The sequence below is a fragment of the Chanos chanos genome, chromosome 2 (genome assembly GCF_902362185.1).
Source record: "Chanos chanos chromosome 2, fChaCha1.1, whole genome shotgun sequence".
Taxonomy (NCBI): domain Eukaryota; kingdom Metazoa; phylum Chordata; class Actinopteri; order Gonorynchiformes; family Chanidae; genus Chanos; species Chanos chanos.
The window spans coordinates 21,918,393-21,935,978 of NC_044496.1; the positions used below are offsets into that span (position 1 = coordinate 21,918,393).

General features: G+C 39.4%; 1 protein-coding gene across 2 annotated transcripts in view; it reads right to left on the reverse strand.

Moving 5' to 3' along the window:
- Window positions 1-15,205, reverse strand: part of LOC115829663 (B-cadherin) — a 33,891-nt gene extending 18,686 nt beyond the window's left edge. Inside the window, exons 1-5 of one of the 2 annotated variants that reach the window (XM_030793838.1) lie at window positions 6,828-6,908; window positions 6,588-6,675; window positions 6,352-6,386; window positions 6,137-6,244; window positions 5,895-6,050 (exon numbers count right to left, since the gene is read on the reverse strand). In XM_030793838.1, coding sequence (XP_030649698.1) covers window positions 5,895-6,050; window positions 6,137-6,244; window positions 6,352-6,386; window positions 6,588-6,675; window positions 6,828-6,872 — 432 coding nt within the window. In that variant the 5' untranslated portion in view covers window positions 6,873-6,908. Of the gene's footprint in view, window positions 1-5,894; window positions 6,051-6,136; window positions 6,245-6,351; window positions 6,387-6,587; window positions 6,676-6,827; window positions 6,909-15,154 lie in introns of those variants that run through there. The other variant, XM_030793846.1, reaches the window with a different exon arrangement.
- Between the last annotated feature and the right edge of the window lie 2,381 nt (window positions 15,206-17,586).

Sequence of the window (17,586 nt, forward strand, 5' to 3'; positions counted from 1 at the left end):
GTTGAAAAAACACAAAACAAAACGGCAAGTGCTACAGCACAAGTGGTGCTAAGTTATTCTAATTGTGAATAATGTATGAAGTGCTTTGTTTAGTGGAGGCGGAAAACAAGTAGAGCGAGCATGCTGAGTGGGAGCCGTAATCTGGGTGTGGTTCAGCAGCTCTTGATGGGGGAAGGGAGCTTATCTATTCATGTAGACACTGGTTCTGTATTGCACCATCAAAGCCTGCCACTGAGTCATGGACTGAAAAGCATTCTGTCCTGTGTGGTGTTACACTGGTTTCAGTCTACTCAGATAAGGATTCAGGCTGAATAATTATGACTTTAACTGAAGGAGTGGTTTATTGTAAGAGCCCTTAACAATATAATGTAAGTTGTAATGCAAGTCGAATACTTGGTAATTTGTATTAGCTTAATGAACTTTTATGATATGGACACCAGTAAAAATGCTGCCATCAGCCAGTATCCTTCCACTTCAACATTGATTGACCCGCCCTCCCCACCAACAGCCTTAAAAGCCCATCAGGATGGAGAGGTGCTTTTAGAGTCTATGAAATGTTTATGCATTTATTAGCTGGGGGATTGTGTTTCCAGACAGCCGATTGTCATGGCCTGTTTTTGCAGATTCGACAGAGAGCTTGCTCAGACATGTCAGGAGCATCAGACAGAGCCTGGGTTTCACTGCCAGGGGACAAGTTCTGTCTTGTGCAGTGCTGGGATTTTGTTTCTTTTGGAATGTGTGAAGAGCTGTGTTGCCTGCTGACGACACCTTGGCTGGAGGCATTTGTTTGCCTGAAACTATACACTGCCTCTTTAGATGAAACACTCCCTCACCCATGTGCATCTGAGTGTAGGTCAGACACTTTAAACGATGATGCCATGGGTAAACAAGGAGCGAGGGGAGGGAATTTTAAATTAAGCTTGGATTTAGTAATAACATGCGCTCTTATGGCTGAGGCTGATTTACAGGAAATGGTTGTGACATCACAATAATTTGTTCCACAGAAACCATTTAAAGAGCGCCTCGCTCTCAGTCAAGGCGGAGTTAACGAGAAAAGGGAACAAAGGTGTCACCTGGTTCCACATTCCTAGTCTGAAAGAACAGTTGACTGATGCGTGTTGAGGTGTTCACATCCTGTCTGTGTATGCACTAACACTGCAGGTTGTCACCTGAGCCTTGCTCACAGTGGCCTACACTTTCCTGACTGTAAATAGCTCACCTTGCCATCCCCCTTGTCTTGCAGAGGAGGTTAAAACACATTTGTTTGTATATCCTCATTCAGCACACCTGACAACAGTCTGATTGTTGATAAAAACCCCTCAGGAAAGGGTTAGGTTTAAGCCCAGAACAAACTCACCCCACCCGAAGTCTGCTCAAGCTAGGCAGCCATCACTTTAACTGTTATTGTCAACACACAATGTAGGTGTGCCCTGGAAATTGCTGTCACTTGGCTAAAAGCTTGACGAGGCTAATCCACCATGCACAACTGATGAAAGAGACATTTAAGATCAAAGATTGTTCATGGCGTATTGCTCTCTTCTCCATGGAGTTTCTGCCAAGAAAATATTCAAATGGTACATTAGTAACAATACTGTTGATAATTCTATGAAAATTGATCATTTTTTAAATATCAGATAATGGCCTAAAAAAAAAATCCTCCCAATAAACTGTCTGTTTGCAAAAATTGTGCAAATGCTATTTGCGTGCAGAAGCAGTGTTATCAGGCTCCATCTGTAAACAGGAATTTCAGGCTGAGACAGGTTGAAAGGCACAATGGAGCCTCATTGTGTTAGGCTGCAGCAGGCAAAGCAGGAAGCTCTTCAGTAGTTGCCGACAGTCTCACAGACACTGATACAGATACACACACGTAGTCCAAATGTTCAGAAATCAGTTGAAAATGGTCTGACTGTACTACATGGATCCTCTAATGGAGAGATCAATCAGAGTAAAACTTAATGGGTCTTCAGCTCATGGGGTCCACATTTAATGGAACGCAAAACCAACACGATAATCTAGTTCAGTGATTCTCAGCTCCAGTCCGGGGGGCCCGCTGTACTGCACATCTTTGTCTTAACTCTTCATTATCACAGTTAATTGAGCTAATCAAGGATTTAATGGTTAACTGATCAGTGGAATCTGGTGTGTCAGTCCCGAGTTAAAACAAAGACGTGCAGGACAGTGGGCCCCCAGGACTGGAGTTGAGAATCACTGATCTACTTTGCCTTCTGCATATGCTGACTACAGAAAGTGCTCAGCCAAACCTTTTCAGACTTATTTAAACCTGTGTATGAAAGGGTAGTTCTGAAGACGGATGGTAAAGTAGGATTTGTCTTGTCCACAGAGCCTTCTGAAGCTGTTTTACAAAAGTTTTTTGCAATAAAAACTGCCTCATCATTTACATTATAAAAAGAAGTGTGCTCACCAGAGGACAAAGGAACTGTATGAATTTAAGTTTGAGGTGATAACACCCATTCATAATCATGTTTTGTGTTTTATCTTTGGGTCATGTTAAAACTATGTGTTTTATTAGATGATATTTATTTGGGCATAGTAGAACAATCCTTAATTCTCATGGGTTAGAGGAAAAATAGATACAGACAGTGCTATGTCTTATGTTAACAGCCATGCACGATTTAATAAGTCACTATTTTTTGGAATATGTACATATATAGTCATCTCAACTAAAACAAGACTGGCGTTTCTCAAATCTTCAACTGCTCTTTCATCACATTTTTGCTCCATTCTTGCTTTCTTTGTGCTGTCTAGGTTTGCTTTTCTTAAGAGGAATATTACAAATCATTTAAATTACCATTTTTCAATTGCTCAGTAATACATCATACTCTAAATCAATAAGGATTATAGTCAGATGGAAGTGGAATTAGGTTTTGAAACTGGTCGCCTGTAAACTGGGTTTAGTTTTCAGAGATCCGATTCCCTATGGGATTTTAAAGTGGAGCCAATTTTAACCATTGTTTCAAATTCACCGCTTGCTGCCAATTTCCTTTGAACACCTCTTTTCACGAATAATATTGAACAGGAGATCTTTAAAAGTTATGGCCCTTAAAGTGAACTAAGGTAAAGCATACCTCAGAGAGTAGACCATCAGGTTCAAGAAGACAGAGATAGTATTGCGAAATGCTGGATTTTTTGGGGCGTTGTCAGTGAGATTATAATCCCTTACAGTATTTTCGGATTTTCCTTTGTCAAGACTCAAGTGAATGTTGTTATTTTCCCCCAAAGTATTGCTTTTAACTATGCTTTATTAATGAGGGAATATGAAACCAAAACACAGGTCTTATGGCAACCACGGTCTGCCATCTACTGGTAAGAACTTGCATTGCAACATTCTGTTTCTGTAAGCTTTAAAAGGAGCACTCGAAGTGAGAACAAAATTTACGATAGGAAAGTTTAAAGAGCACATTTTGAATAATAGGTTTCAAGGACAAATCAACTGCAGGCACATTTGATTGGAAGCTGTGTTATGGTTTAGCGCACTGACGGCTTTCCATCTCACAGTTCTTCTCGTTCACATGGGCACTAATGGTATACTGTGCATGATGTCCTTTGCTGTCAGAGACTTTCAAAGGTATAGTGAAGTCGCTCTGCTCCTCCGTTGGCTTGAAAGTCAAAACGATGGAGTCTCCTGCAAAAGACAGTGAACAATTATCAAGTGAGAACAGTTTTTTCTTTTTATTTAAGGTTCCAATGTCTGAGCAAATTCTTTGTGTTTCATTTATGTGTAGTTTTTGGAAAGTACTACTTTTATTTGACAAAGCAGTTTGGGGAGGGGGCATCTGGACACTCTATTTAGATGACAATAATGACCGTAAACCTCTTTTGCGGGACTCTTGCAGTGGCTAGTATTAGGCAGGTAAGATTACAGGTGAGGTTGGGGGTAGGGTTCCTGAGCTGCTGAGTGAAAAGATGGAGCTCCTCCTTGTATTGCAATGGAAGAGATGCAGTTGATGTGGGACTTCATGGGCCTAGTTTAACTTGTGACAACAAGTTTAATCAAATATACACGAGGCCACAATTTGGAAGGACCATAGGTAGGGAAGAGAAGAGGTGGCAAATGTTCAAGCAGAGGGTTAAACGCGTGAGGGTTCTCTCTCAGTACAAATGATGTCCAGATTGACAGTGAGTTAAAGAAAACTGAGTGGTTAGATGAAGGAATGCATGTCTTGTATTGATCTGGTTGTCCTCCTCATATTGCTATTAATTGTTTTTGGCTGACACTTCACCACTGAAACATGAACATTGTGTCTTAGTGTGTGGGAAATGTAAACAAGGCTTAAAACGTACTTGCATTGCTCATTCTGGCAGTCCAGTGGTCTCCAGATGTTCCCATAAGTTCCAAACAGAATGGAGCAGACAGACCTGCGCCATCTTTATCAGTTATATGGAGTACCACAGGTCGAGGGTCTTTGTTACAGACCGTAATGTCATTCTCATTCGCACCACCAGCCTAAGTAATCAGAGATAAGCAATGACTTTACACACAACTAATTCACTGCCAGCAAGCAAGTTCTCGGGTATGGAAATTTTCTGCAGCAAAATATAGAATTGAAACACATAACACTACAATTAACGGTCTTCTTTGGTTGAGAACACTGACTCACCGAGTCCTTCCCCAACTGAGGTATGTTGCTGTCTGTTACAGTAATCACGGCCTTTCCAAGGACTGCAGCACCATCTCCTCTCTCATCTGCTACTTGGATTTCCAGTGTGTATTTGGGATATTTCTGAAAGTTAAATGGGAAAAAAAGATTAAATAATTCTCCTTTTGTGTATGACATTTCTAACTTTCGGACATGAGAACTCACCTCTCTGTCCAATCCACTTATGCTCAGTCGAATAGCTCCAGTCACAGGGTTGATGGCAAACATGTTGTCATTTGGCAGTTTAGGTTGCTGACTCACAATGGAGTATCTGAGATCAGAGTTGTCTGTTCCAGGCTGATCAGCATCAGTGGCTGTAACCTTCATGAACTCAGTACCTTTAAAGTAGAGAGGTGATCATGGTTTAATTAAGAATGATATGCCTATAATAGTCAGGGAAAAGACTGTTTATATATAATAAAACTGAACAAACACACACACACACACGTACATATTAAGACACTACTTGAAAAAATATGAACTTACCTGGTTTTGCTGCCTCATAAATATTTCCAAGGAAAGGATTTTGTGTAAAGACAGGCTTATTATCATTCATATCAATTACATTGATAATGATATCAATGGGGTCCTCAACTACCTGTCCACCAGCTCCCACAGAATGAACTTCAAGCTAAAAAATAAATGAATCCAATAATTTATATGGATTGCAATCCATGATCATGATGCTGAACTTAAAATTTCACTAAAGCTGTTAGAACTGTGAGATTAGTTTCTATTAAGTTTTTCACCACCAATGCTTAGATGTTTGTTGAGACAGAGAAGTGAGGTTCACAGCCTTGTTAATTTAAATGTAACATTGCAGTGGAAAACCACACATGATAGACATACAGCATGAGTCTCCTATTAAAAGAATGCTCTATATTCAAATTATCAAAAATTAACAGAAATTTATGTGCAGTGCTCTTTTAGATCGAATTCTTCTACAGTGACTAAAACGTACAAGAGTTTTTGGAAATTGTTTTGGAAATTTGAGAATTCCCAGACACAATTAAAGCTCAGCATGGAAAACAGTTTCACTGGTTAATGCTGAGACAAGCCATGCATCTAGAAAAGCCACATATTTTCTAGATTCTATATTTGTCATTGATGGTACAGATGTGAAGGATATGAACTCAAAGTCAAACATAGTGTGTCACATTTTCACCTGGTGGTTTGACAGAATATATAGCAAACACAAAACACAAATGTTGTGTAGTAGAGAGAGAAAAATATTACCTTGTATTTATCTTGTGCCTCTCTGTCTAAGGGCTGAGTCACATAAAGCCAACCACTGTTTCTGTCAATAGTGAAAAGTCCCACAGGAGGCTGGTCTGCTCCTGGACCCGTGACGCTGTAGGTGACTGCGATTTCTTTAGCATTGCTGGACCTGATCTAGTTAACACAGAAAATAAAAGATTATGTTTAAATGATTCAAAAGAAGCAGTTTGTGTTGTAATACACCTTAAACTATCCCTTACCCGCACCATCTGTTTGGGAAAAGGGCCTCTGTCATTCTCTGGGAAGTTGATGGGGGGAATGACCAGGTCCCTCTTTCTTCTTTTCAGACCCCCTGATGACTTACCAGACTATGCAAAAATTGTTTAACAATGACATGACTGAAAATGAACATTTTTCCATTTGCATCCAAAGCCAACATAACTATATTTATCATATTTTAGGAACTGAATGTTACCTGTACATCAAAAATGGATTTTGACTTCGGTATCCCTAGACAAAAGAATTAGAAATGACATCATTGTTATTAAACAATAAAGCAAAATTGTAAATATATCACGGGTGGCAAAATTCATATGAAAAAATTAAGTGTAACTAAATGTAAATGTAAATAAATACTATCTACCAAACAGTTTTAATGTAAACACACATGAGTAAAATAAAAATAAACAACAAAGTATGAGAGGACTGTACATGTCAGCGCAGCATTGTCCTTGTTCACAGAATCGTCCGAGCTTCTGCTGTACTGCTCAGGTTGGTTTTGTGGCTCACAAACCTTCAACTGGAAAAGAGAAAAGAAAAAAAGCTTTGTATTAAAGCTGTACACTTATATTTTTATGCAACTCAAAGTTGCTAGTCAAAATTAACATCTGCAAAATTTAAAATTCACAACTTTAGAGTCAAACACCTTTCTTTGCATAATATATAACAGACCTGAATCAATACAAGGATCATAAGAAATAACACGTTACACCCCATCTTTTGGAGCACAGACTCAGTCAGTAAAATCTCTTGTCCTTAAAATTGATAATTCATGGGGTACATGTGTTATTTAATACTCTCAACACACTTCTCCTTTTCTTTGAAATGCAGTGTAAGCATTCACGCTTCCTTTTGCCTCTTTTAACCCAGATCAACGAGACCAGTGAAACAAAAACAGATGGATTTCTGGTAATGTCAACATGAGACATTTGTTCAGTAATATAGGTTTGATTCTTACAATGCAAGTAATAATTATTCACACCTGATAATAATCTGTAGCTTCTGTGATAGGTATAGATAAAGGCTCCAGAGAGAGAGAGAGAGATGAACACAGTCTGTTTCCATGAAGGATTCATTCTAAGGCTTATTTAGTTGTTGCACATCATATTACTGTCACAAATTCTCAGAGGGAGGCTGGAAGCAAGTGCAGACTAACTTTTACAAAATGCAACCCAAAGTCAGAGTAAAAAACAGTCAGGGAGCAATACACAAAAAACAGGCTACTGTTGGCTAGACAAAATTAGAAGTCAGGAAATGGACTGAGGTCAATGCACAGCGGAGAAGCTAACCAGATAGGGAGGCTGACGGGAATCAGGTATGCTAAACAGGTAGGAAACAGGAATATGTATGCAAAGGGGACCAAACAATAAACAGCTCTGTGCTCTCATTTGTGTGTGAGACTTTGCAGAGGACAACTGAAAACACAGCTGTGTATATATACAAGAGATTTAGTGAGTTGATGAATAGAGAGCAGGTGTATACAGTGATAATGAACTGGTTGACAATGGTTAATAAGCTTTGACTGGTCAAAAGACAAGGTGGTAGAGACAGAGGGCTGACAGTTACATGCAGTGACTTGATTGTAATGTTTTCTTGTTAAGAGGGTATTTAGGTAATTGTCACTTGACAAGTAGTTGAAGAACTTCTAATTCTCAAAATGTGTAGTAGTTATAATGCTACCGGGGGAGCTCTGAGAGACTGAATATTTTTATAATCTGCTGATATCTGAAAGAGAGAACAGAAAAAAATGACACTTAGAGTTACATAGATTCCTTTTAGATGTGCAAAGTGGAATAAAATATAACATAAAAATATATTAAAGAGGTAAAAAATATGCTGAATATATATATAAAAAAAAAACTAGAATGTAAGAAGTGCAAAGTGAAATAGAGATGAGTAGACATTGTAGGTAATACAGTAATCATAATAATATAACAGATGAGGAGGAGCAGTGTCTGTGTTAGCAGGGGTCAGGGGTCTTATTGATCAGTTCTACTACTGTAGGGAAGAAGCTGTTTTTGTGACGCGTGGTTCTGGTCTTGATAGACCTCAGTCTCTTGCCGGAGAACAGTGCTTTGAACAGTCTGTGACCAGGGTGGGAGGGGTTGGCCACAATCTTTCCTGCTCGCCTCAAGGTCCTGGGGGTGTGCAGATCCTGGAGGGATGGCAGATTGCAGCCAATCACCTTCTCTGCAGAGTGGATGATACGTTGCAGTCTGCCCTTGTCCTTGGCAATGGCAGCAGCATACCAGACGGTGATGGAGCAGGTGAGGATGGACTCAATGATGGCAGTGTAGAAGTGCACCATCATTGTCTTTGGCAGGTTGAATTTCTTCAGCTGCCGTAGGACATACATCCTCTGTTGGGCTTTATTGATGAGGGAGCTGATGTTCAGCTCCCACTTGAGATCCTGGGAGATGATGGTGCCTAGAAAGCAGAGGGACTCCACAGTGCTGACTGGGTGGTCATGCAAAGTGAGGGGGGGGGGGGGGGGGGTTGCACTAGGTCACCAGATGGTCAATTCCCCTCCTGTAGGTGGATTCATCCCCACCAGAGATGAGTCCAATGAGGGTGATGTCATCCGCAAACTTCAGGAGCTTGAAGGATTCATGACTGGAGGTGCAGCTGTTAGTATACAGGGAGAAGAGTAGGGGGGCAGGATGCAGCCTTGAGGAGATCCAGTACTTATCGTCAGGGGGTCAAAGACGTGCTTCCCCAGCTTAACATGCTGCCTCCTGTTAGACAGGAAGTCAGTGATCCACCTGCAGGTGGAGTTCGGCACGCCCAGCTGGGAGAGCTTGTTCTGGAGCAGAGCTGGGATGATTGTTTTGAATGCAGAGCTAAAGTCCACAAACAGGATCCTGGCATAGGATCCAGGAGAGTCCAGATGTTGGAGAATGTAGTGAAGGGCCATGTTGACAGCGTCGTCTACAGTCCTGTTGCCTCTGTAGGCAAACTGCAGTGGGTCCAGGAGAGGGTCAGTGATTGACTTAAGGTAGGGCAGTACAAGTTGCTCAAATGTCTTCATTACCACAGAGGTCAAGGCGACGGGTCTGTAGTCATTCAGTCCTGTGGTCCTAGGCTTCTTGGGGATGGAGATAATGTCTCTCTTTTCCACTCGGACGTGCTGGTGCCCATGCCAGTGCCAGGGTGGAGCCAGTGCTGCCTTGGTGCCTTTTGAGAGGCGGCCCGCATTTCCATAGGTTTGGAAACCGAACACTACGGAGTGAAAGTTTGGGTAATTTCCGTGGGGAAAAAAATAATGTTGGACAGAACGCATCTGCTTTCTTTTTAGGAATTTACTTTTATGCTAGGCTTCCACACAGCGAAACACCTCACGAATTTTTCCCTAAAACTTTTCGCTCTGGGGGCGAAATTCATGAAAATAGTAAGCCTGTCACCTAGCTCAACAGTTTAAATGAGTGTTTAAATGAAGGTCTGCAGTGGCCTATTTGCACCAGCCAGAGCCAAGAGAGAGAGTTTTTTCTACTGCTCTGGATCCGACTATGCTCATGTAACATGTAAACTACAGTCTGTGTTGATGTAGACACATTGTTGCCCGTACATCTTTTAATCATATACATATTTTCAGGCTACATATAGCCTTCAGCCTATCTGGTGATCTGTATCTGGTGATTTGTTGGAGTCCTTTCCATACAGAAGCAGAGTGATTGGTTGAAAATTGTTGTTCCAATTTCTCAGAATACCGACGTTTGGCCTCCCTCACTGCCTTGCCAAACCTGTATTTTGCCTCTTTAATCCCATCCCATCTCGGTCCCCACTCCTGAAAGCCTCTTCCCTCTCCAAACGTAGCCATCTGAGTTTAGCTGTGAACCAGAGTTTGTCATTGTCATCAATGTTTGTCATCATACTTACCCTGGTGCGTGTTGGAACACAGCTGTCTTCACGGAAGCTGATATATGACATCACAGCGTCAGTGTACTCATCCAGGCTATCAATGTAAATATCACACCAAACACCATGTCATGCTTCATATTTCAGAGTACAGACTACATTAATGAAATCCCAGAAATTTTGTACTTTCATACAAACAATGACCATACTACATCTGTGTTCGATAAGTAAAAGAACATCCTTCTCCCTTTCCTTTAAATGCAGTCTAAGCATTTGCACTTCCTTGTGCCTTTCTAATCCAACACAGAAAGAGAAGTGACACTTAATGTAAACATATAGTTCCTGTTAAATGTGAAACAAGATAACATTAAATATTCTGAGGTCAAAGGTTAAGGCAGTCCTTACAATGATCACAAGAACAAAGAAGAAAAGGAAAATATGAATTTCAAATGTAATTTACTTCAGTTTCTTCTCATGATATTGGGTCCAGTGATTGCTGATTGTCATTAACTTGTGGATACATGATCTTGAGGTGGTGTTAATTTCATGTGTGAATTTGACATTTCTTTTGCTCAGTTCAGCAATTAAACAATTAAGTGATTTTGTTTGCTTTGTTTGTTTTTTTTCCTCTGACTTGGTGCAATGACATTTATGGCTTTCAATAAAGATATCAGAACAATTAGGTCACTATTGTTTTGTCATCTGCTGATTGGTAATAGTAACATAGGAAATACACATCACAGCCTTTCTCCTACCGCAAAACAAGAAGACAGGGAAAACCCACAGAAATATATATATATACCAAATAGTTAAGTTCTTAATATTTTTTACCATGTATGCAGTTTTGATTCTTAGATATTTTCATCTAAGATATTTTTTTAAAAAAAAAGACATAGCTATAGATCCTCAGCCACAGATTCACAGATTCACACATATATTCCAGTCTATTCCTTCTAAACATGTTTACAGGGAAAATTGCCGTAACTGGATGTCTAGCAGTAAAGGCCGCATGTCAAAACAAAAGTTAATGGACAGATGTTTATATTGCTGAGACAGCTACATCCATTCCTGGAAATGAATTTGGTGACCATGCTACAGTTTAAAATATTAGCTGTCTCCAGTGACATTTCTTGCCTGTTCCACGCTGCATCCTGCTGTGAGTCTTCAAGACAAGTACTCAGGGTTTGGGGCATGCTAAGGATTTTCTCAAAGCTAAGGTATTCTACAGTTAAATGTTGCTAAACCAAAACTGAGACACTGACCCGAATCAGTCTTTTAAACCTTTTTCTGACAAGATGAATCATTACAATAGAACTGGATAATTGAAGAAATACACCTAACTCTTCTGAATAGACATCTCCCATAATAGTTACTAAATGAAAACTAGGCACACTTCTGTGTGTATTATAGAGGGTGTTGAAATCACCAGGTGGCACTCTATGATTACCTTCTGTTTGACCTATTAGGGTCTGTGATATTTCAGCCAAAAATACATACAACATAATGAGACTGCACAATGAAGGCAGAGACCTCAAAATGTTTTTTTCATTCTTTAGGGTTTATATAGGTACTGTGGAGTGCTGTATTTACTCAGTTCAGCTCCCACTGTTTTTGGAGAGTATGGTGATCATGATTCTTCAATCTTCCAAGGTATGCTGTGATACCTTGGTGACATGTATGTATGGATATCATGTATGGACTATCAGAGAAGGACCATGAAAATAACTACTATGCTTCATAGGATTGGCAGAGTCGAACTGAAACTGAATCCTGAAAAATGTCTTTTCAGACAGATCTAGTTTCTTGGGCTGCAGAATCTCTCCAGGTCAACCACTGCCCTCGAAAGCCCAACAGCTAACAAAAGCCAGGTTAGCAAGGTTGTTCCACGCAACAGTCTAACCATTGTGAACACTGCTAGGAAAAAAAAAACCCATCACATTTCAGTGGACCACTGGTTATTGTTAACTGTCCTGGTGTGAAACAGTGAAACCGAACAGCAATATTCCAGCCTTCATCTTTATTAGCATGCACCTGTGCTGCTGAGAAATGGTGAATATTGTTATGGGAGAGTAAATTTCAGGAATCAAATATTGTCAACCTTGCAGACAACCCAGAGAAATGCTGACACTTACAACAATGCCCCGAATCCTGTTCTTTAAAACATTTTAAAATGATTTTGTAGATGAGATGGAATAACTGCTGCAAAGACAACATGTTTTGGAGAGGTTTTAATTTCAAGTGTCTTTTATTTTATTTATGTTTATCAAATCATATCCAATGACTTTATGAAGACTTAACTTGGCTTTTTGTGGTAACAGGGCAGTGCTTGGTGCTTGGAAAGTGTACTACTGAACAAGCAGTTAAACAAAAGTGCCCTTCATGCATAATATTACCGCTGTAATGCTAAAAAAGTGCATTTAACAGAGCGGAACAAAAAATGGATAGTGAAGCTGTGACAAAGATGGTAGTTATTACATGATCATCTCAGATCATTGTTTAAAACAGAAATAGCCATACGTCCTCCTTCACAAGGGCATATATGGTGTTGTCAGTGTACAGATCAGTGGAATTATAAAGCCTCATGACTATAGTGAAGTGTCTCTCCTCCTTCATGGGTTTGACTTTCAGTACAACAGCAGTTTCTGAAAATAAATACAGGAAGGACATTAAACACGTCTAAAGAACGTTCATAAGAGATTCTCTGAAAGACTGTGAAATGGATGAATAATTTTAAATTTTCATATCATTGTAAAACATGCTACCATAAAAACCGCAATACTTTAGTTTAGAAATTCTTTGATTATTAAAACAACTGTTGACCAGTTCTTCCTTCAGAAAAACACAGAGCAATACCACAACTCAGTGAACATTTGATAAAGTGTAGAACTTACCTGCATTGTTTATTCTGGCAGTCCAGTAGGATTCAGACATTCCCATAAGTTTCACACGGAGTGGAGCTGAGTGGCCTGAGTTTTTTATATTAGTAACAGGAAACTCAACTGGCTGAGGGTCTCTGTTACAGACTGTGATGGTTCTTGTTTTTGTAGTGGGGGCATTTTCATTCACACCCTCAACTTCAATAATTAGCGTTCCAGTGCCTGTAGCAGGAGGATCACCTAGAAAATAAATTTCAACATAAGAAAAAAAGATCTTTTTCCAAAAGTTACAAGAACAATTACAAGAGAAGTACTACTTAAAAAGGGGCCACCATTACACCTTGGTGTGGTGGTGATGGTCTTTATAATTATACAAAAGCAGCAAACTAGGATGAATCCAACTGGATATTTGCCTCTTTTTTATTATTTCAATTCTTTTAGATGCTACTCCACCTGCAGCATTGAAGCTAGACCTGTCAAACCTCCCCTGCTCACAGAAGTAGTAGGTGATAGGTAGCTTTTGTTTGTCCATACCATTAATAGTTTTTGAACAGGCAAAACTTTTTTAAAAGACAAAAAAATCCTATTATGTTCAGTGGTGGAATTTTCAAAATTATGCTTGGCTCTAGAGGTGAGAATTAAATTAAATAAATATATCTAAAGAATAAAAGCTTCGAAGCTTGGCGAGAACACACTAGAAATAAACCATACTAATAGGGACTTGTGCTACTCCTACAAACCACACCTCCCACGCTATCAAACACACACCATACGAAGTCACACATCGTACACACACAGTACTCACCATACGCACTTGCTCATTTACACAAACCTTCATGAATGACACTACACATTATATGTGGAGCAGATGCATTCTAAATGACATATATACACTGTAAAGAAACTCCAGACAATCTATCTCACTCATGAGCACACTCACACTCACAGTTTACGTATAACATTTTTCTCACATAACTTTACTCATACCACTCACTACATGAACTCAGTGGGGTGCTAGGGAAACTGGGAAGTTAAGGATACCGTTATCAGAGGCAAAAATGAGAGCTCTGTATTTGCCATTTTGGACAAAAGCAGACTCTCTGTCTATGGAGCTCTCGAGTGTGATCTGTTTTTAACATCAAGCCAGCCAGCAGGATCGCTCCCTATCTCATACCTGGAATACAGATAAATATTTAACATTTGTGTGTAAATGCATGAAAAGCAATTACATTTTATGAGAAGACACTCTTACAACAACTGGCCTTTTCACAACCACATATCCCACTTCATTCTCTGGAACTGACACTGTGTACTAAAGAAAACAAGAGAAGAGTATTCAGATCACTCAAATGAAAAACAGAGACATGAAAAACAACATTAAGCATCACTATCTTACCGATGTCTGTTCAAACTGAGGTGTGTTGTCATTGCTGTCTGTTACAGTAATCACATGAGTTAATTTACCTGGTTTTGCTGCTTCATCAATATTTCCAAGGGAGGTATTTTGTGTAAAGACAGGCTTATTATCATTCATATCAATTACATTGATAATGATATCCATGGGGTCCTCAACTACCTGTCCACCAGCTCCCACAGCATGAACTTGAATCTAAAAAATAAATGAATTCAATAATGTTTATTGATTGCAATCCATTATCATGATACTGAATTTTACATTTTCACTAAAGCTGTTAGAACCGTGAGATTAATTTTCCATTAATAATAAATTAAGCAAAATTTGGTCTGATAAGCAAACTGGTAAGCAAGTTCTCACACTCAGTTTAACTTCAACATGAGAAAAAGTTGCACTTCTGTAATGTTGTCACCATCAGTGTATCTAGAAAAGCCACATGTTTATTTGAGAAATTCCCACATGTGACCCTGCTAAGGGTATAAAAGGTACAGATGTGAATGATATGAACTCAATGTCAAACATGCCGTGTCACACTTTCATCTGGTGTTTTGACAGAATATATAGCAAACACAAAACACAAATGTTGTGCAGTAGAGAGAGAAGAATATTACCGTGTATTTATCTTGTGCCTCTCTGTCTAAGGGCTGAGTCACATAAAGCCAACCACTGTTTCTGTTAATAGTGAAAAGTCCCACAGGAGGCTGGTCTGCTCCTGGACCCGTGACGCTGTAGGTGATTGCGATTCTTTTAGCATTGCTGGACTTGATCCAATTAACACAGGAAATAAAATATTATGTTTAAATGATGTAAAAAGCATCAGTGTATGTTACAGCACTCCTTAAACTATCCCTTACCTGCACCATCTGTTTGGGAAAAGGGCCTCTGTCATTCTCTGGGAAGTTGATGGGGGGCATGACCCAGTCCCTCTTCTTTCTTTTCAGACCCCCTGAGGACTTTGGAAACTCCAGAAGTAGTGGAGCTGGGGCAACCTTGGACTGTTCAAAACTGGAAATACTGACTTAACTTTAATGTTGTTCCAAGTTCTAAACCTGATTACAGGTGGAATCTTTCACTGCAGAATAATGCAAAATATCCCACTGAGTCTAAAGAAACAAAAAATCCAACCTGTGCATGGGCAGGGCTTGAGACTCTCAGTGTGTCCAAAATATGAAAACAGAACATGTAGTAATAACATCAATATAGTAAACAAACAAACAAACATGGGTACTGACTGATGTAACAACATGTTTTATTTGTGTCAAGCAAGACCACGGAGCTGGACACAAGTGCAGGGTAACAACAATGATGACAGGAGTATGCAAAGAATGCAAAACTGGGTTAACAGGGGACCAGAGCAAAAGAATACAAACAGGCAGTAAACATACAAAACACTTGGCTGTACTAGAGGAATACTAACAGACTGAGTACCATCAAATACTAAGTAGAGTCAGCTTAGTACACACATGGAACGTGTAGATTTCACACTGACTAATAAAACAGAAGGGGTTAAAGTAATGAGGGGTATCAGGGGAAACGACCAGGTGTGCAGAATGAGCGTGATCAGACTGGTGATTAGTAAACTGGCGACGCTGAGCGTTGAATGGCTGAAACTGACGAAGGAGGAGATGATGTCATTACACTTTGCTTCCACTAAGATGTCCTTAGCTTTGCTGTATTACTACTACAAGGCTTTTTTCCTAAAAGTACCTCCTGTGCCTTTGTTATTTTACATCAGGGAGGTATTCAAGAAAGTGGGTTTAGTTAAAACTCAGAGTTTGTTAACTCAGAGAAACTAGTAAACCTCCTGATAGAAGGGTGCTGTGGCTTTGTTTTGCTAGGGGAATGAAGCTATGGGGCTCTTCTATTAGGAGGTTTACTACTTTCTCTGAGTTAACTAACTCAGAGTTTTCACTAAACCCGCCTTCTGGAATACCCCCCAGGCTTGTTTGGAAAGAAAAACACAGTTTACTGATGACAAAAGTGACAAGCTGAGGTGAACAATTGCCAGAGAATCCCCTCTTTTTTTTACATTGACTATAGAAGGCATTAAAACAGAGTTAAGAGAAGAAAAGTTAACTGATGATTTGAAACTAAACCGTGTAACAAGATAGAGAGTGAAAAAGCTGAAATAGTCTAAAATTTCATTTGAGCAAAAAGGTTTCAAGTGTGGTGTCTTAGCCAAGCAGTGAGTGTCTTAGCCAAGCAGTTTAGCAATCTATCTGCTAAACAAGGTATTTCAAGTTTCATCAGAGTGTTACAACCTTGTTTCCTCCTCCCTCTGGTTCTACCATTCAGCTTTCAGCATTCACAGTGTATTGATCACCGACCTGATGGCCTTGGCATTTAATTGTTGAGTTCAGTGGTTGTGATTGAATGAAAAGTTGTAGCTGAATTTGCTTGTGTCTAGAAATCCTGTCTATGACTGGCCTTAGATTGTGTTGTCTAAGGGTATAGTTAAATTAGACATTACTGCACTACTAATAAATGTGTGGCATGTGCATACTACTTTAAAGATAGCTACATTAATTCAAACCTCATGAGTGGAATGTCATGACTGACTGTTCTTCAGACAGTGATCATTTTCTATATTAGGTACAAAGTATATCAGGGTATGTATAGAAGGGAATCTGGTCAATAGATTTGAAGCTGAATGGGATAAATTTGCAGATTCCTATTTAGAATCAGTTAAAAGGATAACTGTGACAACAGGATTCTCCATTCTTCTCTGCACTCAAACTCACTCTAAGCTTGACAAAAAGTTTATATTTTCTTCTACCATGGAATGGACTGCAAACAATTTTAAATCCGCAGTCATCCATAACCCTGACTTTCAACGGGGTATTGCTGTTGTTTTCAAGTGTCATCTTGCAGTTTTCCCTCTCAGTCTGTCTTTGATCTTTTCTATGTTTCCGTGCAAGTCTGACTGTGTTGCACTGTCATGTTTCGTCCTCTATTGAAAACAAAGTGCACGATTTAGACATGATTGTTATTTATTTATAACATAATAATCTGTGATTGGCAGCCTCAGTAACAGGGCTATGGCACTGTTGTGAAATAAGTAGTGAAATGAGAAAATGTCTTTTGCACTTTAAATCTGACACATGTCAAAGTTGTTTCATACAGCTATAAACCTGAATATAAAATAGTTTCATGTTGCCTCCACAACTCAAACCCTACATCTGAGCAAATGGCGTCCATACGACAATATATGAATTACAGACTATGTAAGACAAGATAAAAAACCTTAATGACTGACTTCAGCATTAAGGTGAAACAGACCTCTGTC